This window comes from Haliaeetus leucocephalus, unplaced genomic scaffold, assembly GCF_000737465.1.
Source record: "Haliaeetus leucocephalus isolate CR32 unplaced genomic scaffold, Haliaeetus_leucocephalus-4.0 Scaffold362, whole genome shotgun sequence".
Classification (NCBI taxonomy): Eukaryota; Metazoa; Chordata; class Aves; order Accipitriformes; family Accipitridae; genus Haliaeetus; species Haliaeetus leucocephalus.
In genome coordinates this window covers 4,824,625-4,850,995 of record NW_010972798.1, presented here as the reverse complement: position 1 = coordinate 4,850,995, position 26,371 = coordinate 4,824,625, and the positions used below count along the sequence as shown (strand labels likewise).

At 39.2% G+C, this 26,371-nt stretch overlaps 1 protein-coding gene across 1 annotated transcript in view; it reads right to left on the bottom strand.

Moving 5' to 3' along the window:
- Positions 1 to 341: 341 nt before the first annotated feature.
- Positions 342 to 26,371, bottom strand: part of USP13 (ubiquitin specific peptidase 13 (isopeptidase T-3)) — a 42,985-nt gene continuing 16,955 nt past the window's right edge. Inside the window, exons 6-20 of the mRNA XM_010572927.1 lie at positions 23,711 to 23,805; positions 21,865 to 22,052; positions 20,147 to 20,218; positions 19,787 to 19,880; positions 15,069 to 15,194; positions 13,603 to 13,756; positions 11,666 to 11,840; positions 9,505 to 9,593; positions 9,004 to 9,126; positions 5,559 to 5,585; positions 4,667 to 4,810; positions 3,515 to 3,681; positions 2,836 to 2,998; positions 1,124 to 1,208; positions 342 to 491 (exon numbers count right to left, since the gene is read on the bottom strand). Of these exons, the coding sequence (XP_010571229.1) occupies positions 398 to 491; positions 1,124 to 1,208; positions 2,836 to 2,998; positions 3,515 to 3,681; positions 4,667 to 4,810; positions 5,559 to 5,585; positions 9,004 to 9,126; positions 9,505 to 9,593; positions 11,666 to 11,840; positions 13,603 to 13,756; positions 15,069 to 15,194; positions 19,787 to 19,880; positions 20,147 to 20,218; positions 21,865 to 22,052; positions 23,711 to 23,805 (1,796 nt within the window). The 3' untranslated portion in view covers positions 342 to 397. The remainder of the gene's footprint in view (positions 492 to 1,123; positions 1,209 to 2,835; positions 2,999 to 3,514; positions 3,682 to 4,666; positions 4,811 to 5,558; positions 5,586 to 9,003; positions 9,127 to 9,504; positions 9,594 to 11,665; positions 11,841 to 13,602; positions 13,757 to 15,068; positions 15,195 to 19,786; positions 19,881 to 20,146; positions 20,219 to 21,864; positions 22,053 to 23,710; positions 23,806 to 26,371) is intronic.

The following is a 26,371-nucleotide window of genomic DNA, read 5'->3' as shown; positions in this document are numbered from 1 at the left end:
TATTTCTTTGTGGTCTTCAACACATGCATGTACAGAACAGGCAGGAGGTGGGCTGAACTGGGCTATTTTTGTTCAACTCTGAAAATTCCACCTTCTCCATTTACTAGCTGCAAACTCCACCAGTAATCTGCATGGTCTTAAGGTACCCTTTAAGGTGTATAAATTTAAAACAACATACTATACATCACCTAATAGAAATTTTCCCTCTAACACTTAAGGCGGCATCAAATGACTGTTTTTAAATAAACTATAAATATCCCATGTTTTCCTTTGCTTTTTGGCAGTCCAAGCATTAGGGGTCTTTTGTTGGTTTTAGATTTTCTTTTTTTATTGTACACTTTTTTGGGCAGGTTAAAAAGGCTTATGGCTTCTTAAGGCCAGGTAATAGATTTGAGGCCTAACTTGGTATCCTGTGGTAAAAATAAATGTAGCCCAGGTCTTTGGGAGGTCGTTCTGAGGCACAGACTCTAAGGTCATTGTAGATCACCCATCTGAAATGAAAACAAGATTGATTACATTCCACGTGTATAAAAATCATCACAAGTTTATCAGGGACTTCTCAGATCCAAACTTCAAAGAGCTTAAAAACTAAAATTAGACAACAAAAACAAAAGATCAGAGAAACAGCACAAGCAGGTTTACTAGCAGAGTCAGAAACTGAAAAGGAAGAGGAACATGCAGAGGAATCAAATGAAGGAAAATCAGGGATTCCCAATGCCAAATAATACGACCATATCAAAATCACAGCCAAGATCAGCACCACAGTACTAGCAATACTAGTATCAGCCCATAGTTTGATGGGTTTCTATTGATGGTGAATGAAAGGAAGTTGGGGGAAGCTCAGATAAACAAAACCAGATACAGAACTGATGCCCCAAGATGAACAGAGATTTGGAACAAGCACAGGAGAGCCGATGGTATGCTTCAGCATACACCTCAGCAGAATCAGAACCGACTCACCACATCTACAATCTGTAACAATCTTAAGTTCTTTGGTGCGAAATGTATACATGGTAACAACACGTGTGTTTTGTCTACCATGAATACACACCCTGCTCTGTACGATGCATGCGTCAAAGAAAACATTTGCTCATCCTTGTGTGTCTCTCCCAATTACACTCACCTTCCTTCTTTTTTGAGATGACAAACATAGTGGCCACTCATTGTGGATGTTCCCATGTGGCTGATGAACCCAAACAGCTCATATCCTGTTTAAGAAATACAAATGGGACCATAAGTGTCTTACTGCTAACATTGCAATATGACTCCGGGGAAACTTTCTTTTCAGTACTGGAGAAGCAGCTAAGCACTCCTAACTCAGACTCTGCATCCCCAAACAGTTTCTGTTAAGACTGCAGCATATTCTCACTTTAACCAGTGGTCAGATTCACTGTCAAACATCAAACCAATCCAAATCAAACCCAGATAGATCTGTACACATACAGCTGGGCTATGATCACAGCCCCTACCAGGAAAGGGAAAAGAGCAGATTCATTCCCAGTTCACAGAGAGCACCACAGAAAGTGCCAGAGGAAGGAATTCATTCTGCACACAAATTAGCTCTACGTATGATCACAGATCCCCTATTAATCAAACAAAAACCAGAAGTTTATACTTCAGCAGCCCATAAAAGAGAGGACAGGAAAGAAACCTCTTCCTTTAACATGAGGACAATTTTTGTGCTTAATGTCTCCAGAGAACTCAGCATTGGTTCTTGCTCCCCACCCATTCATGCCGTTCACCCAAATTACCACCAAAAGCAAAAGGGTACCTTCTTTCAGGATATTGCATAAGGACAGGGGCCTGGATTTTGGTGGAGAGGGCTTTCTGGAGTCATTTTACAGTATCATGTTGATTATCAGGTTTTCAGGCACTCAGTAAATGGTCTCAGTCTATAAAGGCTAAGTACCACAAAAAATAATTATTCGAAATAATTTTTTTTAACCTAACGATAATCAATGTTTCCCATGTCTCCAAGAGACTTAAGATTGGTCTTTATAATGTTAGAAACAAAGAAATGAATATTCTTATATCATAACAGCAACCACAGAAACAAAAAATCAAATTGCCTGTTAATTTTTTTTTAATAAGACCATTACAGTCAAGATCAGAAGTACAAGTTTAGAACATACTACAGTTATTAGAATTGGTCACTAAAAATCCTCCAAAAACCGTTATGTGATAACCTTTATTAGAACCACCACTGAGCTTTTGTACTCTGTTGCTTTTACACTTACAATAGGTTAGGTTCTTTGCCTGCTTCACAACTCTGCTGTACATTAGCCCCATCTTGTGGTTTATTTAGCAGTAGCATGACTGAGGATCTCAAAAAACCAAAATGGCAAAGCAGGACATGTAGGATACCAACTATACCTGCCATATTTAGAATAAGGAACTTGGTTGGAGGGATTATCAAATCTCCCATCAGACCACAGGAGGACAGAAACTCAGGTGGTTTGTAACAGCAGCGTTACCTTTAGGATGCTCAGCCTCTGAAGATTTAAACATTCTAGCTTTTCTTTGTCTTTTTCTCTTAGAGCAACAAAACAAAAAGTAAAGCTAGGCCAGGAGAGACTTATATGCTGTGGCAACAAGAAACTTGGACTCCATTTATTCAGTGAGTCCAGAGAAAGAGTTTTCTGAGCAAACACAGCCCACAGAACTTAACAGCCCCACAGAGCTAGACTCGGCCCCAGAAGCAAGATTGGAAGTAAATTGTCTGGATCATGTCCAAAAAACCACAATAACTACTTTCAAAACAGAAAAGAGCTCTATGAATGGCATAGGTGTGATGCAACAACATGGTAACCAGTTCTAAGCTGAAGGAGAACTTACTTCCAGACCCATCTTTGATCCTGGGTCCCTCCGATCCTGTCTCTGCAAGGATATTGGCATTAGCATTGTTCTCCATATCCATCATGTCCAAAGCAGGCTCAGTTTCTTCCTCGAGTTCAGGGTGACTGAAGATCCATTCCAGTGCACGCTCCAAATTATTGTTCTGTGAGTTAAACAAGCAAAAGAGCAGCATTGAATACATGCTCTAGCATGCTACCACTCATTGGTCTTTGAACACAGTAAGGATCATGTTGGACAGCACTTAAAACTTGTAAGATACATACTCTACCTCCATGGAAAATAGTGTTCAACAAGCACTCTGCAGAAGCTTGACAGATGGAAAAGAAATCCTCCCACAACTAATCCCTATGGCCCCCGGGTTCTCATCTTAAAGATGCATAGTCTTTAGGCATCCAGGTTGTTTCTCAACAGATGGTACAAGAAGCTAAGTATTCCTCACTGTCCTCCACACTTTGACATTCATGTGAAACACACAAACCACCTTCCCCACTCTAACCCAGACAAATCAGGCATCCCACGCTTTGCCAGATAGTTCTATGTGCATCACCCACTAACTGGATTTTTATATGCATGTTTCAAAGGCGTCTGAGCATGCACATGTACAAAGCACATAATATGAAATGGAACCCATGTGCTACCAATAACACATGGAACTCACTGTTGCCTTCAGTGCTTGAATTGCTAGATTCCTTTGGAAGCCCATGGAAATGATAATTGCAACCATCTCTTCGGGAGGTTGGTTATCTAGCCCAACAGCTCCAAACACAGCTGCTCCACTGGAAGCAACTTCTCCAAATGCAGGTATGACCAATGGCTCAGCAAAGTCTGGAACAAACAAACATTCATCAGTTTGTTCTTTTGCCTCACTGAACTGGAAAGTCAACAACACAAACAAACAACAAAGAGGACCTCAAAAGCAGTCCTGAAATCAATGTAAGTTCATTTCACTGACCCAGTTGGGACTTAGATGTGTGGAAAGCCTTAAAAACAAGAAAATGAACATGCACATTACAAAGTATCTAGGTGGACAAAATACTGAGCAGGCTGGAACAACTTGGCACATCACAGAAGTGAAACAACTGCAGGAAAGCAGCAAAGATTGATATGGAAGCAATGATGACACCAGAATAGTAGACAACCCAGCTGATACGCCTATAGATGTAAAATGAACTGATTCCATGGCTGATATATGTCAGTCAAGCTCAAGTGGAACTCATTTCTCATTTACACAGGCAACACAAAAGCCCACAGTGAAGTGTGAACTCAACCAAATCTGTTTCCTCACAAAAGAGTGCTCAGCTATACTCAGTGCTGAATCATGAGTCCAAACACTGCATGGATGAAACACAGGGAGTGGAGAACATCTAGCAGCCCTGTCCATCAGTAAATAGCCCAAGTTCTAAGTACGGCATGAATGCTCTAGCCTGAGCTAGAGAAGGCTGACATGGTAAAAAAGCATCCAGACCACAGGATTCTTTGTACTTACATTTGATCACAAGTCAGCTTCCCCCTTAGCAGCACGGACCTAGCCAAAGGGTGGAAAACAGTGAGCTGGCCCACACCATCAGTGAGGACAGGAGAGTGTACTTCCAATGTAGCTTAGGTTTGTTTTCTTCTAGGCAGAGGATGCCACATAATGGTCAAGATCTGCATATCCCAGGAGCAGCTTAGGAAAATTCACTCACACCTCCAGGTTTCCTGGGGTGGGGAAGGGGGCCGTTGTTTCTCTGTCACACATTATAAAATTTCTACTGACTGCCAAAATGCACAACCAGGAGCTGAGTTTAACTTACACCTTCCAAACACTGACCTGGTTCTTCCATGTGTGCAATGATCCAGTTGAAAGCGACTTCAGCACCCAGGTTGCCTGTGTAGTACACAGCTTTCCGACACGCTTCCAAAGGAAAACCCATCTCGGCCAGTTGCATAACTGAAGACTCATCAATATCTAGAGCTACAAGAAAGTGCCTTCTAAAATATAAAAGTCTAATTTCATCCATTGTATAGTATTTCTTATTGTTATTCGTGGTGCCACATATTAACAATACATATCTCTTGGATTTGTTTTAGTACTGCAGTAAACCCACACCCATTAGAAAACAGCCTTGTACAAAGCATTATAGTATTTGTTATGGACTTACTGGCAATCTTTTGTCTCAGTAATCTACATAGATCCTTAAACCTTGATGAATTCCTACAGGACTATTTATTAAGAAAACTCACCACTGGATTTCAAGGGGTGAAGAAGTTAGGTGCTGAGCTTGGCTAGAGATGGCAGCCAAAAGCAATCACCTCTCAAAGGCAGGATCTTGCAGGTGAGAGAAACAACAGCTGCTGGGATCTAGCAGTCTCCAGTTGAACTTCATCTCTGAACGACAGGGCTTGACAGCTTCAGCTGAGATCAGAGTCCAGAGGGAGCCAGGATCAAGCAGCTGTGACCCCCCAGAACTGCAAGATCCTGCTGAGCAGCAGATAGAGGAGCAGCTCATATTCTGGCTATGCTGATGCTACTACAGACTCTTCAAGTGTGCTGCACACATGGAAGTAAATGCTGAACAAGTACAAAAATCAGCTGTTATTTAGAAGCATGCAGGGCAATACTTCATGCATCTTTATGAGGAGAGAGAAGCCATTAGCTGAGCAAAAGCATCACAATTTTTTAAGCAGCTGAAATACCAGTCTCAGAAAAATGAGATACGTACACTCCACGAAATGGTTTGTCATACGATCTGAAAATTAAGAAAGGAAAAAAACAGGGAAAAGGACTTATATGAAAGCTAAGTAGATTCATATGGGGAAAAAACAATTCCATATTTTTAAAGTCATAGAAACATTTGAGCTCATACAGGCAGGGCATGTTCTTGCTTAAATCCCATGTTTTTGCCATGAATTAGACCCGGGATGTTTCTGCCCAATAATTTCCGTAACTCAAATCAGAGCAAAAAGTGTCACTGGTACTATAAACCTGTAGGAAACATAGCTGATGGCTGATCTAAACCAACTTAAGCAACAATCTGTTTTGTTATAAATAAGGTACCATCACCCATGCATTTACACTAAAACTAGGTCAGTCCATTAAGCAAGAGGATAAAAAAAGAACAAGCCCTTGTAAGGAACCTACAGATAAGGGACAAAATTAAAACCATTAGAGAACTGAATTTTGCCATAGCCTTTGCTCTGACACACAATTTCAGGTATTAGCTTCCGTTCACATACAAACATCTTGATATATACCACCACTATTATAAACATCCAAGCAAATGGGGCAATCATGTCATGAGAATAGTTACATTACTGGTTTCCTATTAAATACTGAGGCACCCAAACTTAAGGTATCTAGAGAAAATTGCAACAACCTGGGTCTAAGGTCACACTATAAAAACATAATTTGACTTGCTATAAACCATTTCATTCTCCAGAGAAACCCAGAGAATGAGGAAGGAGGATATTCTAATATTCTTGTTTCTGAACTTTAGCATAAAAGAAACAGTATTTAAGGAAAAAAACAGTATAGCATGTTAATCACTCCTCTTTCTTTCTGCTCTACAAATATTTTAGCAGCTTGACATCAGCTCCTGGAGACAGAGCCTTTTTTAATGGGCTGTATAGCCCACGTACATCCAGAAAAGTGGACTATGCATGCATGCACAGCTGCTAGGGCCTACTGCAACTTAACAATTCTTGTAATTTAAAAATTAATAAGATTTTGAATCTTAACCTATGCCTGGAAAGCTGTTTTCTTAAATTGTAGTCCTTTGTGTATTAAATATTGTTGTACTGTGAATGAATCAATTCTGCAGACGTGGTGTGTTTGTCGTTCCACCTTGAACCAAAGTGTTTCAAGCTATTCAAGTAAACTCTGAAACTGAACAGAAAACCATCTGCTCAGAACTGTAGTGATAAAATCCTGCAGCAAATAATCATAGTAACTGACAGATTTTAAAATTCCTTCTGACCAGGATGGACCATATACTGTACCCAAGGGAGTACACAAGAACAGAGATTGATTTAGCTACAGTACCACCCAGACTACTTTATCACCAGGTTTTAGACAAAATTTAATACACAAGTGCTCAAAAGATAACAGCAGTTCAGTAACACCTCTTATGCAAATGTAAGAAATGAGTGGATTAATGTTCTAACCCACTTCTGACACCTGTCATGAGACTCAGTGTAGGGGTCTGAGACCAAGTCCTTTGCACCAGCCTCTCCAGGATGATTTATGAACTTGGGAAGGCTCACTAGGCCTTCGCATAAGTGTAAGCAACCCTTGACTGTGCCAGGAACTCTTATACAGCTGAGACAGGGAGATATGTTGTGCGTCTCAAAGACTCCTGCTGCCCGGCGAAGGTGGGGGGGACAGGGGTAGAGACAGCCAGTTCTCTCTCTTAAAAACCTCAAGACATCACAATCCTCCCCTGACAATCTTGGAGCATCCTGTATCTATGTTTTAAGTCATTCTCAGACAGTCTTGGAATTTTCCAGCACAGCTGGAATTCTAGCAATTTGTTGATAACAAAAGTCAATCATCTCATGAACCTATAAACAGCAGTACTAACTGAGGCCCTCTGAGCAATCCTGGACTGCAGCAGGTTGTGACCAGCATCTCCCTCTGAGTGGGACACCTCTCAGAGCTTGCAAACTTTCCTGTTTGCGAAATCGGAGGTCTGTCGCCAAAAGACGACATGACCTGGGCTGATTCTCTTCGCTCCTTGAGGCTCGACCCTTCGCCCATTGAGACAAATGCTGAGGCATTCGATGTGAATATTTTCACTGACCTCAAGGGGAATTTGTAACAGGTATACTTCTTTTTCTCTCTCTTCTACTCTCTTTTACCCTCTTATATCTCTTAGTGTCTTTATGCATGTGTGTGTACTAACCTAAATAGTCTATAGTAAGTAAGTTATTAGCAAGTATATTATATTAGGTAAGTTATAGCAAGCATATTATAAGTTATTAAGTACGTTATAGCAAGTATATCATAAGATATATTGTAAGTTAATACTTTCAAATTTATACTTAAATTACTGTTGTGATTTTTATTCAACTGTAAATGATTTTTAGGCTGCTATTATACTCATAATCTCTTTAGATATAAACCATTGACCAAGTCTGGGACTAGGAATCAGTCCAGCTGCACCTAGACTCCAACAGGAGTTTAGAAAGCATGGGGGTCTTCTTTGAACCTTGTGACTCAACGGGAGGGTCTCCCTTACCCTTTCCCACATTCCCTTTTTACCCTAATTCATTTTTGGTCCCTATATACATAAGTTTAGTTTGATTCTAATTTAATTTTCCTGTGTGCATTTCACCCATGTACTAAGTAATAAAGTGAACCTTGCCATCGAATTCTGTGAAGTCACACTTTCACATAAATTTCTATTAAATCATTTTTCTATTGCTAATACAATTGGAGGTGATTCTTTAAGCAATCTGAACCACTCTATCTCATTTCTTCTAAATCCTCCCCCACGACAGTGCACAGTGACTTTACTAAAAGGGAGTCACGAACATGCACTGAATGTCAATGAACAGACAGAAGATGCTCTCTGCATGTAGCTGATTTTCATAAATGTAGAGGTCTTCACACATTTCTCTATCCACCTGAGTCTTAGATACCAATCAACATTCAATAAGGATGAGCACAAGGACTTCATCCTTAAGTAAGGATAACCATCCATGCACATGGAAGACATGGAACAATTCTGCTGGTAAAGATGAAGAGATCATAATGCAGCACAAGCTGCTCCACTAACCAGCACTATACTATTGCAAAAGAGGCAACCACCACACAGCAGGGTAAGTAGGAGACTATAGCCAGTAAAGCAAGTGAAATAATCTATTTCACAAAATACGATGTCTATCTTTGGGCACAGCAATTTCATAAAAATATGAATTATTTGGAGAGAGTCCAGAGCAACAGCATCAATCATAAATCCTGAAAACATCAAAGCAGAAAAGCTGGAAGAACTAGGGTTGTCTAACAGGGAGGAAAAAAAGGCTGTGGGGTGTTGTAACACTCTTCAGTTAAGAAGTACAGAGCTGCTTTTTTGTTCATAGCTCCAAAAGGTGAAGATTAAAGAGAATCAGTATGTGCTAGAGGGAAAGGGGAATGCAAGAGAGAATCAGGAGAGAAGTAGTAAATACCTTTTGGGTCATCAGGAATGATAATGGGAGGAGCAATGTCTGGAAGTTCCTCTTCTCCTGGCTGGATACCCCTGGCCCGAAGGTGGCTGATATCTAGGAAGTCTGGCATGTCTACAGAAACATCTACAGAAGCAGAGAAACAGGCTAAGCTTATGAATCCAGCAAAACGACCTCACAGCGCAACCTACCCCTTCAGAGAGGGAACTCTGGTACTCAAGGTACAAGCACAGCCAGGATTCTCCTCCTGAAAACAGTTATTTGAGAAATTCAGAACACTAAAGCGCAATTTAAGTAGGAGGCTAGACTACATGAAACTGCATTTTAACTCCACAGACCTCATGGATTGGTTTAATTTGTCATAAAAGGAAAGAAGATTCATTTAGGATCTTCACAGTATAAACTTGAAACTCAAGCCAGGTCCTCATTATAGGCCAAAGCGTGTACACCTTATAGATTATCTTGGATAGAACGAGAAAAAAGCTAAATATAAAAGGCACATACCAAGCTTTTTGGGTATCCAATCAAGGCCAAAGGTGAATTTCTTTATCTGCACCACTAAATACTCAGGAAACGAAGCAAAACGAGAAGTCCTGGGAAGCACAAGAAATACAATTCATTGAAACAAGGCAACAAAATCACTAGCAGCACAGATTTCAGTACCTCATGCACAGCGAGATGAGTAACTTTAGCCCTGAGTGAGATCAACAGTGATGGATTTCATAAACATAAATTTCACAAAAATGTTTTCAAGTACAGTGGAGAAGTATGGTAGTAGCTTTCTATTCATTCATATCCTGAATGTCAGTCCAAACCCTTGCAGATAATTCAGCTTGTAGGAAGATTACAGAAAACTACTAGAAGTAATATTAAACTTGAACAAGCAAGTTGTTCTGAAGTTGAATGTCAGGTAATAAATTTGAATGACGTATTGGCTAGAACTTCAGGGCATGGGCTTAAAACACATCTTGGACATAACAGAGTAACAATTAAATCTGCATTTTATTCACTCCCTTTCTAGTAACAGTAGCATTGTCCATGAGTTATCAGTCCACCTGTAAAGCATTTCATTAAGCAAAGATAAAAAAAAGTTGTCATTTGCAGTTTTTCACATGAAAGTGCTATATAAAAAAAACCTACATGATATTCTTATTGAGCTACTATAATATTTATCAAAATAGAGGATGACTCTTGAGTTTAAGGGGATCCCTGGTATTTGTCAACTTAGTGAAAAGAAAAAGTTTAATCTTGAACACAATGCAACATTATATGTACCACCATTCTCCATCTCTATGCTCCCATCTTTCCCACATTTAATCTTCTGCATCGTTCCCTTTACCTTCCATTCACACATACCATCCTTTCTTCTAATTCACCTAATTCTGGGTAAAATACAGTAAATGTGTCATAAATACAAGGCCCTCCTACCATACTATAAATAAGTACTTTCTAAATTCTTCTTAGCACCATCTTGCAATTTTAGTAACTTTATCTGTGGCACGAAACTTTTGAATTTTAAATAGCAAATTATTCTTCATCTTTCTAGGTTTTATAGACAGACCTAGGGGATAAAGAACAGCTACATTACAAATTAACCCTGGATCTATTTAAAGATTAGAATGTTCTTCCAACATGTTCACAGTTAATGCAAAAAAACTTTAGATTTCTTCTGCATTTTTTTCCACCATATCCACTTGTCTCCCAATTTTTAATACAAGGTCAGTGAAACTGTATGCTAAGACAGCAATGAGTCATTGATACGTTAAGCAATCTAAAAATAGAAGGTACCTAGCCACAGCAAACCAGTTGCAGAGCCCAATTTTCAGCCACTCCTTGCTGCTGACATAAAAATGGAACCAGATAAGAGATTAACTCTTGTTCTTAGCAAGAAGTACTGCCCCTGAAAATTGCACTGATCTCTACATGCCATCCTATTTCTTCTTAATGCTTTTTTTAAGCCCAAGATGATCTTGGTTCTTTTATCTACCTGATTATAAACACACAAGGTGGGTTCCTTCTTTTATATATCCATCTTGTACCATGGCTCCATGTAAGTGACAGCAAACAACAAATGCAACCAAACACCGGAGCACACAAATGTGGTAGGGTTGAAATCCAAATATAAACAACAAATAATGTAAAACATAATAACAACAAAGTTTTCAGCATAGCACTTCACAAATGCAGAAATTTCCATCCATCTAAAGAACTTACAAGAAACACAACCTTTGTTTGCTTCACCCTGTTTTGCTGCCACACAATGCCCATCAGCATTTTTAGTCAAATGAAGACATCGACTAAGCACTGAGATCCAGACTTATTTCCTACCACGCAATACAGAGCTCTATCGCTAGTTGAGACATAGGATCCAATTTTAAAATGTGGGCAGACAATTAAGCTACAAGCATTTAAAGTTCAAGCTCTTAACAACTAGACCGCATCACCTCTTGGAGTTTGACAGTTGAGAACAATTTATTTCCTGTTCAATTGATCATTACAACTCTCATCAGACTTGATCCGCACATTACATTTATGAGCCCAGACACTAATACAATGCCAAAGCCCATGGCCTTTGTCTATTTCTCTCTGCATCATGTTCAGGTAGCAAGATAAGCACAGAACACCACCATATAGTTTTTTAATAAGCAGCCACACACACACTTACTTAACTCCTGCAGATTTTGCTTGAAGGGCACTGCTCCAGAAATCCTCTACGTTGTTTGGTTCAGAAAAGGCCTGCAGACACGCGCTAAATGGTATCTTGGCACGGACAAGCTCTGGTGGAGGTCTCCTTGCAGCTTCTGCTTCTCTCCTCTTCAATTCATAGGCAATTAATTCATCTGAGAAATATATGTGACACTAAAAGCTAAATGAACATTGCCATGGTTACGATGTCCCACACCAGTCTTATTTTTGCAAGTTTTAGAAACGCAAAAACCTACTTATCAATAAAACTTTTGCATGGTTTTAACTACACATCAAATCTTTTAATCTGCGTTGGAGGCAGGAGCTACACTTACAACCACACCTCTTTTTTGAAGGTTTCTGTTCATGTGAAAACACAGAACTGGCAATACTGGGCAACAGGCAATTAAAACTTTGCCATGACAGCCAGAATCTTGTGTTGATAGTAACACCAACTACCCACTTTATCAGCTCAATCTGACTTGGAAAATTATTGCTGTCTATCTGTGTCATCTGACCTTCTAGACAGGACAGGATTATGTATGATGTAGAAAGAGTCCTGACACTAGCAAGTTGATCAGCACCATATAGTAAATTCATAAACTAATATACCTCCTGAGCCATTACCTGGAAATAACATGCTCTTTTATAAGCAACAGAATCATCACTGAAACCGATGAACAAAGAATGTGAAATCCTTCAAAACTTAAATTTTCAAGTCAAAATGGTCTTTTTAAAATATATTGTTCAGTTCAAGGAGTTGCGGGCTAGGTGAAAAGCAGTTGGTGGAATTCTGTGTCTTGTGCTATTACAGAGGATCTGATCAAATAATCAGAACAGTTCGTTCTCACTTTAAAATATTTTAAATGTTGAGATTGTGTAGGAAACCAGAGACACACACCCCTTCTAGTGTTCCTGTGATGTCCCCTTCACTTCCACCTCAAGCATACATTTATTATGTTAGTCTGCAAGACTCTTCACCAACTGCAGGGGCAACCAAGATTTGTCAGTACCTCCCTCCTGCTTCCAAGTCTTCTAGCCTCCTCAGCCATTTTCTCCTTTAAAAACAAGTATGCTTTCTCAGGCAGCTCACAGGCATGAAAAAACCACTCTTGTATATTAAATCAATGTCCACCACTTCATCCTCCTTCCCTCCTCTCCTGAAGCCCAGGATATCCAAATTGTGTATTTTGGCTTTATAGACGACAAACTATCTTATACCCCTATTGTCTATTATCACATTAAATCTTACAATCTGCTGCAAAAGAACACAAAGCTGATTTGGGTTTTTTTGGTTGTTTTCTTTTTATTATTTATTTTTTGTGAGTGTGTGTTTGTTTTAACAAGATATTCATTAGCTAGTATGTTCAGTTCCTTTTTTAGAATTAAAGAAGTTTTTATATACTGGTTCACTGTCCAGGACAAAGGAAATCTAAACCTAATGGGAATCTTTGGGCACACACATGCACAAAACCCAAGGGTAAATAAAGTGTACTATAAGTGGTGTAGCACATCTCTAGGTCAAAACCAGGTTAAAGTTTTAAATCACAGATCTCTGACATCTGTGTCATACAAACTGCTATCATTCTTGGTGATATATTGCTGAGTGATGACACTTAATGGTGGTCCCACAATCTGAGAAGAAATCTGTCTGAAAACTTGCCAAGAGTATCCAGGTAGAATCCTTCTTCCATAAAAATATAAGCAGGGATGGTAAAACCACTGATGTGTGTTTAAAATCTCCTTTAAAAAAACCAAACAAACCAAGTAACCTTCCCCTGATCATTCATTGGTTTTATTTGTTACTTGGCCTTGAACCATTCTATCCATATAAAGAGACCACAAAGGGGTGAGAACTTCATTCCCTCATGATTGAGAGTCATCAGAAGGTCAGTCAATAGACCAGTTTTTCTTTACCTTTGTTTGTCGCTGCCTCCATGGCAACAGGTAACTGCATGATATAGTCCACCCTCTCTGTGTAGCGGACCTTTCTGGACTGGCAGCATTGTGTGCGTTCTTCCACCAGGAACCGGAAAACATCACTAGGATTTTCTGAACCTACAGGGTTTCTCTGAAAGGAATATTAGATCCAATGATTTAAGTGACGATCATTAAAATGACCAGAGAACCCAAAGGCTGCTGGTTGTTTTATGGCAAGAACAAAGACACCAATCTTGCATCCAGATCTGGCAGCTCAGCTTGCATTTTATTGCATGCAGAACTCTTGCACCCACAGAAAATCCCACTGAAGTCCACAATGTCTGCATACACAGCAGTATCTTTCTACACATAGTAACTTGCAGAGTATGTACCTAATGAATCTGACTGAGTCAAGGTGAACAGAAGAAGGTAGGAAGGTGGCAGGTTACAATAAAGATAGAAAGCTCAGGTAAATAACATGGGGCATCATTTCAGCAAATAGAATTGCTCCTACCACTCTGAATCTGCACTGAAACAGAACAAGCAACTTGTAGTTTATTATCCAGATGAGAATGTCATACAAATAATATACCTCCTCTTTATTGTTCATGTTAATGTCTGTTATCAGGCAAAAGCCAGAAAAATGTCTTCTAACCACCCTGTAATCAGTACATGCATTTTGAGATGTGAAGTATTATGCATGCAAATGTGAGTAACTTCATCTAGACTGTAATACATGAATAAACACCCTTGATTCTCGGGGAAAATGGGAAAGAGAGGGAGAAAGGATGGACAAGAAAGAAATGCTTTAAATCAAAACTGCATGTATTTGCAAATTTCTTTTTCAGAAAGACAGCATTAAAATTCACACTACTGATTCTTTTACACACAGCATTGAGCTGGAGCTCAGTGGAACTAACATTTTAAACAGAAATATTCAACTAGTCATTTTCCTTTCAGCAGGGGAATCCTTCCTCACATAATGATTCAATGACGTACAGCTGGGATTTGTAAAAGAACTGGACATGGTAATTAGTTTGCTCCCAACCACAATATAAATTTGGAATAATAATAATACCCAATTCATTAATATTCCAGGACAGACTTCAATAAGCGAAACAAATAAGTAGCATGTAATCATAGAATGAACAGCAATTTAAAAGGACAGTCACATATATTTATAAATCTTAGAGCCTGTACAGCGATGATTGACCTCTCTATATCTCTTGCAGTTGTTATCAGCAGCATTGGCCCTGAGTGTGGTCATGCAAGAGTCTGAAGTAAAGAGAAGGGAGAATTAAGGAAACAAATGTTTCTAAACCAAAATATATTTTAATTAGTGTCATTTTCTAGATATCCAAGGCTAAAAAGAGTATAATAAAAAATGAACCACTCAAATAAAAGCTCTGGCCTCTTTGTCTAATATAAGCAGGGAAAAGAAGCAGTAATTCAGATTTTCTCACCTCTACGAGATTTATAAGATGTAGGAAAAATTCCTGTGCGTCTTGTTGTCTATTAGAGGAAAATTCTGGGTGGCCTTTACTTATAAAAGCCTTAAACATTCGTGGAGATATTCCATTGTGTTGAGGCTAAACAAAAGAAAGAGAAACCTTTTAAAGAAAGATTTTTATTCATTCCTGGACCAAATACCCCAAGGTCACTCCACCAGATCTATCTGTGGCCCATTTCTGTCACTGGAGAAATGATAGTTTCAGTTTCATCTGGTTTTCAATTTTAATAAAAATGGAAAGGGTCCTGAAACATGATTTGGGGGTTTTAGAATATGTTTTATGACATAGTTCCTACAGCGTTCACTCTGACTTTTCTATGGCATTTGCAAGAGATTAAAAGAGATTACTGAAGGTTTGCTAAAGGTTAGTAGTTTTCAGAAAGGCTAAAAACCTACACTGTTTTCTAACATTTGACATTCCTTTCAGAACCCTGTTCCACCTAAAAGTATGTGGGCATTGAAGCACTTTGGTATATCAGCTAGCAGCTTTACTCAGGACAAAACCTTTCTAAAGATCTCTACAGAATCAAACAGAGAAGTAATGTGTGCTGCATGCATTCCCAGATGGGTTAAGAGTAGACATGAATTTGCAATTTGCAGGTGTTGGTCATTTTGAGGGACCATAACATACTGCCTTTAGCCATTCAGTTACATCAGTAGGAAACTACACTAAATTAGAAAGTCTCTAGCTTCCAAGAGTCCTAGTGTTGACTTTCCCACCCTCTATACCACTTCAGGAAGCCTCCCCAACCACCCCAAACTGCATCCTCAAGACAACACTAAATATTATGCCTTTCAAATAACACTTTTGACAGGGTCAGAATCTTTTACTCAGATTTGCCCTTATCTTCCACAAGACCAAATAATTTTCAAGAGAATTCAAGCAAAGACGTAGCCTTTGGGATACGTCAGAGGCTGTTAAACACTCAGCCAATCTCATTCTTTACTACAGTTGCACTATTATACCAATAAAAAAAAAAAATAGAAAAAGCAGCATGAAATGGAAGGCACATAAAACACACACTAAAAGAGCAAAATTTTATTCTTGGTTTCACCAGGGTAAGGTATTCCTAGACCCATTGAAATCGGAAGCAGATTCTCAATTTTAATGCTTTTTCAATTTCTGGCAGTACACCAGCAACCACATTAGGCTAAGATGCTCTTTAAAGGCTCTCGTAAAGAGACAGAATCTCAGTATTGCTTGAACAAAGAGATGTTCTAGGGATTTCTGAATCTGGGGTTATATATCACTTTAGTGTCTTCAGCTGCCTTTCATCAAAGCTAGGACCAGGGAGAGAAATGCATAAACCAGCTCAAATTACTATATACCAGGCTTCTTTCTATGTCAGAAGCAAGAATATGGCAAGGTTGCACATTTGCCCTGATGTATAATGCAATGAGTTTGGAATCAAGCCTTGTTTCCACCTATACATTTTTTACCCAGCCATTTGAGCAGGGAGAAGAGAAACATGCCATGTGTGACAGTCTATAGAAGAGGATTGCATCTTGCCCTCTAAACACTTTCCACCTCAAGGACAAGAAAAATAACAGAAGAAATGGCAAAGCTCTAAGCAGAAAATCAAGTCCTAGCTGATGACCCTTTAGGCTTTCAGCCTGTTTTTAATGTTAAAGTGGGTCCATGAAAACTGCTGCCATTTCCAGACTAAACTCCTGTGGTGAAAAATTTTAGCTTCACAGTACCATGCATATTTATAGAATACCTAGCATACTTTCCCCATCAACAGTTGCAAAACAGTTTAGCTAAATATAGACTGTGCTGGACCACTGCAGATCCCACATGAATGCTTTTACAGGCAACAACTCCCCAAAACTTTGGATGCATTCCAAAGACCCAGAAAGCCAGAGAACTTCTTTGCATGTAGGAGGGGAAAAAAAGGTAAAAGAAAAAAGTAAAATGAATAATTTATTTTACAGACACAAAGCAGAAGCACTTGAAAAGACTGAAGGCCTAAAATCCTATGAAATTATATTTATTATAAATGTCAGTACAACTCCTTGGATGACAAAATACTATCTGTATGTATACCAGCATTATGGGGGCAGGGGAATGCACCAAACAAAAAAAGCACCCCCAAACTGACAAAACAGATTTGTACACCCAGAGTGAGGGAATGGAAAAAAATATCTGTCTCTGATTTGTTTTTCTAAATAAATCTTCAATACGACAATGGACAAAAGCAGTAAAAGCTGTTTCAAATCCTAATACATGCTATGAATTGCTTGATAAGGAAGTCATCTGATGCCTGTAACTATAACTTTATTAAACTGAACTTATGAACAACACAATTGTTGTTAAATGGCAGTAGATGACTACTACTACTTGACAAAGTTTTATACCATCTGCCATTAAAAAGTTCTCAATATCTTAGTAGTAGTAGTAGTGGCTGCTGGGCTAAACATGGAGGTGTAGCTTTATTCAAAGGGTTCAAGTCCCTGAGCTTCCAGAACATTATTCTTCATTCATATCCTGGATGAGTTTAAGAAAGCAGGTCAGTCAGTATACATAATTTAATGTGAGGAATCTGTTGAAATCTATGCCACTATTCCTTAGCCAGTTAAGTTTTAAACTTTAAAGGAAACAAGCAGGATTCATTTCTTGTTCCAAAATAATGAATAGCTACTATAGAAAGCAATCACTCAAGAGACACAGGACTTTCAGATCATGCAAACTACTCTGTACCAGATGCTCTCTTTGTCCAAAATTTCCTTGGCATTCTGATTTCAGAAGGAGAAATTTCTATATCAATAACTGATAGATGAAGGTAGAGGAAAATATCTATTCCCATGGAAACTATTACCATGCTTCTGTGACAGAAGCATGCATGACTTCTACTGTGTATAAAACTACAACTTGGTATCAAAGATTCTTTCTCCATAAAGACAGCTCTTTTCTATAGGTAGTATTTTCAGTATTGGTTATTAGTTGACCTTTCATTTCTAAATATCCCATCTGTGGAGTCTGTGGTTTGACTCCACATGCTGCTTGGGGTCACAATAACAGAGGCTGGCAGGGACACAAATATATTCTAGGTCCAGTTTTCCCAGCATCAGTCTAAACAAGATGTTTCAAGGTAGATGATTTGAATAGTAAAACAAACCTAAAATAACAGATTCACTGGGTAGATAACATTGTCCCAGTAACTAACACCTTGCTTAAGACAACTGTTAATTGGATGACTCTAGGGAAAACAAAGGCAATTCCAAAAGCAGCAGAGTTTGAGCAGAAAGGCAAAATCTGAACTAATCTCACTCTCCAAAAGCTGATGGAAACTTAAACCAACTTACAAAAAGAGAAGAAACTTGTCCATCTCACCACTAAGTTACTGACAGCTTTTCTTCTTCACAAAATGAAGCAAGAACAGGTAAAAAGATAAACCAGTCATTCAGGCAGTGCCCATTAACCTTGTTAATACAAATAGATCAGTCAGGTCTTTGTCAAAAATCATCCTTACTGCTAAAACCAAAAGACTGTTGGACAAAGAATATGAAGAGGCTTTCTGATGACTGTGAATGTATTTGTTGCTGGAAGAAGAAAAAGCACAGACAGATGAAGACACTCGTCTATGGATGTTACAATGCCAACACATGCCTTAATGATTTTTGCAGTGTAAGAGAAACAAGCAACTTTCATGTTGCAGAACACCACCACAAAGGCAAAATGAAGATTACAGAACCAACAATACTGGAGTTCTCAAAGCTAGATACTAGCTAGATATTGTGAGCTAAATATGTGTTTTGCTGCACAATTACTGCAAATTACAGTAAAAATAAAAGGACAGTCTCCCACTGATAACACTCACTATGACAGAGACATAAAACGCTGTATTATATAAACATGGGGAAAAAAGGTTATTTTATCCTTCAATTCCTCTCTCCTTTGTGTGCAGCATGTTAGCTATACAGTACTTGCCCCTCAGTATACCTTTGTTCTGAAATTGCCTATTCTGAGAAAGCTGATTCCGAGGGTTTTTTTTCTATTGTGAATTATTATAGATCAGGATATATACATTGTTCTCCCCAGGATGTCCAGCAATTAGAGTTTCAATTTATATCCAAAACCAGATGCACTGCTGTGTTTCCAGGATAGGTCCCCCTGGCACAGACATGCTTCTGCACGATTTCTGTACCATGAAATACTTGAATAAAGCCCCAGTGGACGTGGCTCTGCATGGCCCCTCCTTCATCTACATGAAAGCCTCCAGCACCACTTAATCTTGCATTACCTAGACAGCTTCTCCTGAAATCAGGTGGAATATTGTGAGACACTTCCTGGAAACAACTCTTTAGCTCTTTATACTTCTTTATGAAATTTAAAGAGGGTTTAGAGGTTTGTTTCCAAATACTCAGGACTCTCTAGATAACATTTTTTTGTTGTTGTTCCAAGAAAATAAACATAAGCTGCAAGTTCTGTGAACTTTCACACTCATCACTGGAGAAGCAGAATACTTTATTAGCAGAACCAATGGTTGCTTTAATGCTTTGCACAAATAGCCCTTGACTAATATATTCCTGACTAGAATCCTGCACATTCCACCTTGCTAAGCATCCCATGCTGGATCCACATGTGTTCTTCAATGCCCAGCACCTGTTCCCTTTTCTCAGGATATCACTTTTACCTAGTTACCAGGCTGTACCAACTCAGTCAAATACCTTGTGTTCTTCTTTCATCACCTGCTCAATAAGCTCAGATTTCATGGGTGGCTTAGAGTACTGGCCTGAAAGGAGGCCGTGTCCCAATTTAGCCCTGTAGGGAAGAAAGTGGTGGGGTGGAAACAAACACATGAGAAAAACAGAAGAGAAAAGATTTTTATTCCAAGCAAAAAAGATGTTTACTTTCTTTGACTCCCTGATGAAACATCATTACCTGCAACTAAGCAGGCAAATCTTCCCATTCTACCGTGTGCCATATCTCACTTTCAAGCCCATGCAGAGGTGTTCTTTTGCCCTGCCATTAAATTATATAGATTCTATTTAACTTGATCAAGTAAATCATTGAGAAGTGTCACTTACATCTGAGTGTTGAAATCTTGTGTTGGATCAAGAGGAGAGTAGTCAAATATTCGTGGAAGGTTTCCCACATACCTGGGCAGCAAGAACAAAGCAGAAACATTCAAATATTGCAGCCAGATTTACTCAAGGATATCCTAACAGATCCTCAGCTGTGATACACCAGCAGGCTTCCTCTGTGCTAACAAGTCGAATTTTGCATCATAACAATCTATCCCTGGTGAGTGCTTCTATTGTGGAAAAATAATAGTAAAGAAATTAGGAAATGGACATTTAAGTTTTGCTTAGAAGCTTCTAGCTATAAAGGATATGGTGGTGGTGTTCACCTGGAATTTAAATTCTATTCCTTGATCTTGAAATAGCTGCAGGATGGTGTTGCTCAAAACCATACAGCTGGGTTGAGAACCAATGTACTTTCTACTCCTAACCAACATCACCAAATAAATTCTAAATTTGTATCAGGAAAAAAACATGTAAAAAGAATGTTTCTATTGAGTTTCTTCAGAGAAACAAAGGCTAGTTCCTGACAATAAACACTGAGGTATACATTGTTCCAGGCAGTTTGTTGGAAAGTAAAGCATTTAGTAGCACACTATTTGAACATTGCTTCCTTTGGGCACAAGAAAAAACAGGCTAGGTAGGTATGGCCATGTTGAAAGAACACATCTAAATTCTGCCTGGTCCCTCCTTCATCAAAGATCTTCACTATTTTGTTGATACTAAGTGCTCCAGGTAACTCCAAGGACCATGCTGTGGAAAACAACCTCCCTCAGTAAAGTCCATTTTGATATTTTTCAAAAATTGAGGTAGAAAAGCTGGTACTTACTGAATCTTACAGATTGCACTCCATATGGCTAACAAAGTAAAAAACCACAAGTTTTCTCCCTCTTCTTCTCCAGAAGGCAATTGCTACATGAAAACCTGGGAGGCTTTCCAAAATCTAAAAGCCTTACATCCAGCACACACACTACTACTGCTGTGGAATGAAAAAGCACTCTGAATTTTATTGCAAACCATAGACTGTCCTTTATAAAAAGACTTCTCTCCTTGGAGTGATGTGTTCAGTTTTGATCAGTCAGGAATATTTCATATTCTTCTGTTGTGCTTTTGTCCTTTTACTCTCTTAATTATTCAGTGGAAGAATATGCTTACACTACCCTTTTCATGAAATGAGTTGGTGGTTTTTTTTAATGAGAATTTTAATTTAAAAATGCCTCTAATAGTTGCCCTCTTCTTAGGCAGACCTGCCTAAGTAGGTGCATTACTTTTCACTAGCATGGATCAATATTAACATGTTTGTGCCAGAACAGTTTTTTGCACGAATGACATTGGAGCAATAGAATGATTCCTGCAGCTATATGAAGGCACGGGACAGTAAACCCCCCCCTAATGTGATACTGATGATACTGACATAAATAGAAATATACAGAGATATGTATATAAAAAGCAGAGACAGAGCAATCAAGATTACAAGGTAGCTTCAGTGGTAGGAAATCACATGCCAAGTGAGTAAGTTCTGATTTCAAAGGCAGATTTGGTTTTGTGTTCCAACCTTTTCCAGAACAGAACAATACAATCACTAAATCCTGTAAGCAGCCACTGAACTGACTGAAAGAGACCTGTTTGCAGGCGAGAAAAATTCAAATACCATTTTTACTTAGAAAAACAGGAGACTGAGGAATGCAGCAGCTAGTGACAAGAACTGATTTGAAGCTACTTACGCTCGCTGGAACTCTGGGATGCTGAAAATGGCTTGCATGACAGCATTGAGGTAGCAGCTATTTCCCAAGTTCTTCATGCCGGTGTATCCTGGGCCATACATGGGCTTGAGTTTCACCCCAGCTTCCTGAATCACTTCCCATTCAGAGACTCTTGGTTTTATATCATTATCTCTTAGTCCATTCTCTGTCTAAAAGCAACAAGATTTTTTTTTTAATCTGTTTAATTTCTGCAACAATTATGGTGCTGCTGTCATCATCACCAACTTTGTGATCAATACTCTAGAAAAGAAGAGCCAAACCAATGGGCAAAGGGAAGTAAATCCTGCATGTAGAAGACAAGATCAGGGTCAGAAGGCTAGCAGCTTTTTCTTCCAATATACCTCTTAGTTCTTTACCACAGACCACTGGCTCTTTGACTGTTCCTCAATCCCAGCTGGGAGCTTCACTTCTCTCAGGGCTGTGACCTCAAGCCTCAGCATCAAAACACTGCATTTTTTCAGGTTTCATATTCCATTTGTAATGGCCAGGAATAGCTGCTGCTGTAGAAGCTGGTCCTAGTAAACAAACTACACAAAAAGCTGCAGATCCAAGAACTCTTCCCTTCGTTCAAATGGGAAAAGCCAAAATTTGTGACACTGAAGTTTCTCCCCTTTACAGCTCAGCATTCAGCTTGCAGATACATCGATTGTTCACAGCTTGTAGGTACAGGTCACTGCAGTGTCATTTACTGCTAGCACTACTCCATCACTTCACTAAAAGTTTTTCAGACCCCAGTCAAACAGCTGAAACTAAGTTTTCAAGGTTGCTGAGTAAAACAGGTTCTCCAGAAACACCGCTGGATAAGAGACTTTTTATTTGTGATATTGGCAAGGAAATTAGTATACCAAAAGTAGTATTAGTACCCTGAAGGCTTTTGAAACTGCAGTTTAACTCTTCTCTATCATTTTAGAGTTATTATTAGTTTTCTCTCCACTTGGACAATGAAATACACTAAAGCAGTATCAGGTTTGTTCATTTTTAACAGTTTCAATGTTCAGGTTCTTAGGTAGTGATACTAGGCTACGTGCTTGAGTGAAAAAAAAAAACCAAAAACCAACACCAAAACCACCAAACCAAACCAAACAAAACCCAAACCCCATCTGTCTTTATAACCATATCCCATTCAGACTCCTTAGATCATTTAAACAGAACTGGAATCAACATCCACTGAGATACAAATTATTAAAAGGACTTCTCTACTAATACAGACCCATAACATGTTCAGGAACAAGACCCTTTTTGCCCCAGTCCCTTTCTAGTGTACTACACCATAGACCACGCAGTTTTCTAGACTTGAGAGAATGTATTTTTTCATTTTGTAATATATTTATTAACAAGACCTAAACTGAAATTTGTAACTTTACATAAAGAACCTTTCAACCACTTTACTTATCCATTGCTTAGCTTACTTTTGCTCAAGATTAGTATCTGCTTACACCTGCAATAGGCTTTCCTTCACTCACTGTAATTAAATATTCTAGATATTCTTCTCTAATTGAATGAGGTTTTTCATCTTGAAGGAAAATGGTACATAACACATGAGAAGTGAAACATGTAAACTAAAGACCACAAAGGAACCCTTTTGGAAGGCAACTTTCAGATTTAAGTGTAATGATTCACTCCTCTCAGACCTCAGAAAACAAAACACGAACTTGCTGGCTGAACTTTACAAAACTAAATACTATCATAAGAGTCTGAAGGAAACGCACAAATATAAGCTAAAAGCATCATTCTTCTGTTTCTCTCCCACGCCCAACTAAAGAAACAACAAGTAAACAACAAACTAAATAAAAGACGTATTTCCTACCACTTGCATCTGCAGCATATCAATTCCAAAGTGTGCCAAATGTTTTGCTATATGCGGATCTAAAACCGGCTCCTCTTCATCAAAGGAATAGACATCTACAAAAGCAGAAAGAAACCGATGAGCTTTAGTATCAAATGTTATCCCTTGTCTTTGTTTACCAAAACTGCATTCTCAGTACAGGACTGCCTTATTCATATTCTCCAAGTTTGGTTACAACCAGCAGGAAGATACATAGCCATCCATATAGCTCAGTAAATATCTTATATGTTCTCAACCCAATCACCTCAACTCCTCCCTCAAAAGAAATTACATGCCCTCACAGTATTAAAACCTAAGAATATTTAATAGTGATCACAGTATTCCTGCCCCGTCCGTCCATCCCATCGTGTGTGTGTCCCCCCCCAATAAGAAATTTGTAGGGAAAACAAGGAACGGGGCATGCAAAATTCTCCGATATGTGGCCAGTCCACATTTTGAACATGGCAACAAGAGATTCTGAATTTTTGTGGAGCTACTAGATATGGGCAGACACATTAAAACTGTGAGCATATGGGGCCAACTGACTACTGCCAATGGTATTTTAATATCTAGTACAGTTTAAGGAATCCATTTATGCCCTTTTCCCATGGAGATACAGGGAGAACCAAGACTGGACTTCAAAGATTAATCTTCTGGTTAGGGAGAAAGGCTGATTTCGTGACTGAGGTGTTCCGCTTTATTGTATGGGAGATCTAGATTTCAGTTCTAGCTCTATGATAGGTCCTTATGGCCTTAAGTAAAAGCCCATAAACATTTTGGCAGGGCAAAGTTCAAACTCTAGAGGTAAGCAACGTCTAGTGATGATATTTTCATTCTGAAACCAAGTTTAATAAATTCAACAGAACAAAAAATGGTTGGAAGAGAAAAAAATCCTTTTTCGTGTTTACCAAGCAAGTCCTGTAACAAAGCTGAGTTCAGAGCAGGTTTCACCTACTTAAGCAAGTGACAATAAAGCTGCAGGCATCATAAAAGTATATGAGTGGTAAGACATGCACTATTAAGACTTGAACAGGCCTTCCCTCTTTTTCTCTTCTCTGTCCTCTTCCTCTGTAGTGGATGACTACTTCCCGGCTTTGGTCTCTACTCATACCAAAATCCAGAATCCCTCTGCCAGTCTGCCTGCACTTCTTTCAGCCGTTTCCTTCATGCCCAGCAGAGTTTCTCACAGTTACCTTGCCCCATATGACCAGATCTAGGCTGACAGAGAAAACTTAGCCAGGAGAAAGGTGAAACAAACTCAGGAGAGCAGGAACCCTGATAAAGGCTGTTCACAGCACAAATGCCACTTCTGAAAGGTCCTTACCCTGCTGTCTCCTGGCAACTACAGACCCTGGCTCTGACTCAGCCCATCCCCTATATAAGACTTTAACAAAAAGGCAGTCTCCTTGAAGTCTGCTAGTACCAAACCCACACTGAAATGATAGGTTGAAGGCTAGCCAAGAACTCAAAGACGTAATGCAACTTTTAAAATTTACCAGCCCTATGAAAAACACTAACTCTCTCAAACCAGGGAACTGTGCTTTTGAGTTGCGCTGCCAGCTGCTGATTAGCCATCAGACTCTCTATTAACATTGGTCCTGATGACCTCTCTAGCATGCATGTGGCTGTAGCTGCCCATCTGCTGGAATTCCACTGTGTGGTAGCAAGCGTGCCCAGAAGACCTGACTGTTCATCCACACACAAGAGATCACATTCCCATAGTCTTCTGGTGAGGTCACAGCACAGCCAAAAGATCCTGAAAAATTCAAACACCTAACGGAGTGAGATTACACATCAGCTGATCTTAGGTGACTATTTTCAATGTGGAAGCTTTGCTTTTGTTTCTCCTCAGCTCTGGCAACTGAAGAGAGAGCAGCCATCTGGGACTACTGACCTGGAGCAGCAGAAATGGAACAAGACACATTAATCTTTTCCTCAAGCCCAGCTTGTGCCATATGCTTTAGTACTTAAATTCATGGGAGAGAGACAGAATTCGCTTGGGGGGGGGGGGGGGGGAGGGAAAGAAAGAAAGAGAGAGCAGCAAATCAAGGGAAGATGATGACAGCCCCTAAACACAGGTCCGTAGTGCTGTCATATGGACTCTGGTAGATAAGGAACATAGACAAATCAGCAAAAGTGACACACTAAAGCTGATATCATTAGAGTGAAAAAGGGGAAAAAGGAAGGACTATAAATGGGAAAAAACAAAAAAAACCCCAAGAAAAATCTGAGACAGACAACACAGAATATTATTAAACAGAGAATAATCATTATTATTCATATTATGGTAAGAAAAGAAAAAATGACAATGCTACCTGTACTTCCTTTTTTTCCACAGCTCAAGATTTACACCTATTCTGGCTGTATAGACATCACTCCTTCCTACTTGAAGGGTAACAGGCAATGGCAACACTGTCCCTGAAGGAACAAGTTGCACAGGATCCTCCAAAGTAGTACCTGACAATTGCTGAGATTGGCATCCACGAAACAATTCATTCAAGTACTTGTCAGATAGGGCTTCCCACTGCCAAACCCCCACTCCATTCCTCAAACCAGGTTCAAATATGCAACCTCACAATGACTTGAAATGAAATCTAATGGCATTGTCAAGAGAGGCAGCAGGTAGCACAGTCTGCCGAGTAG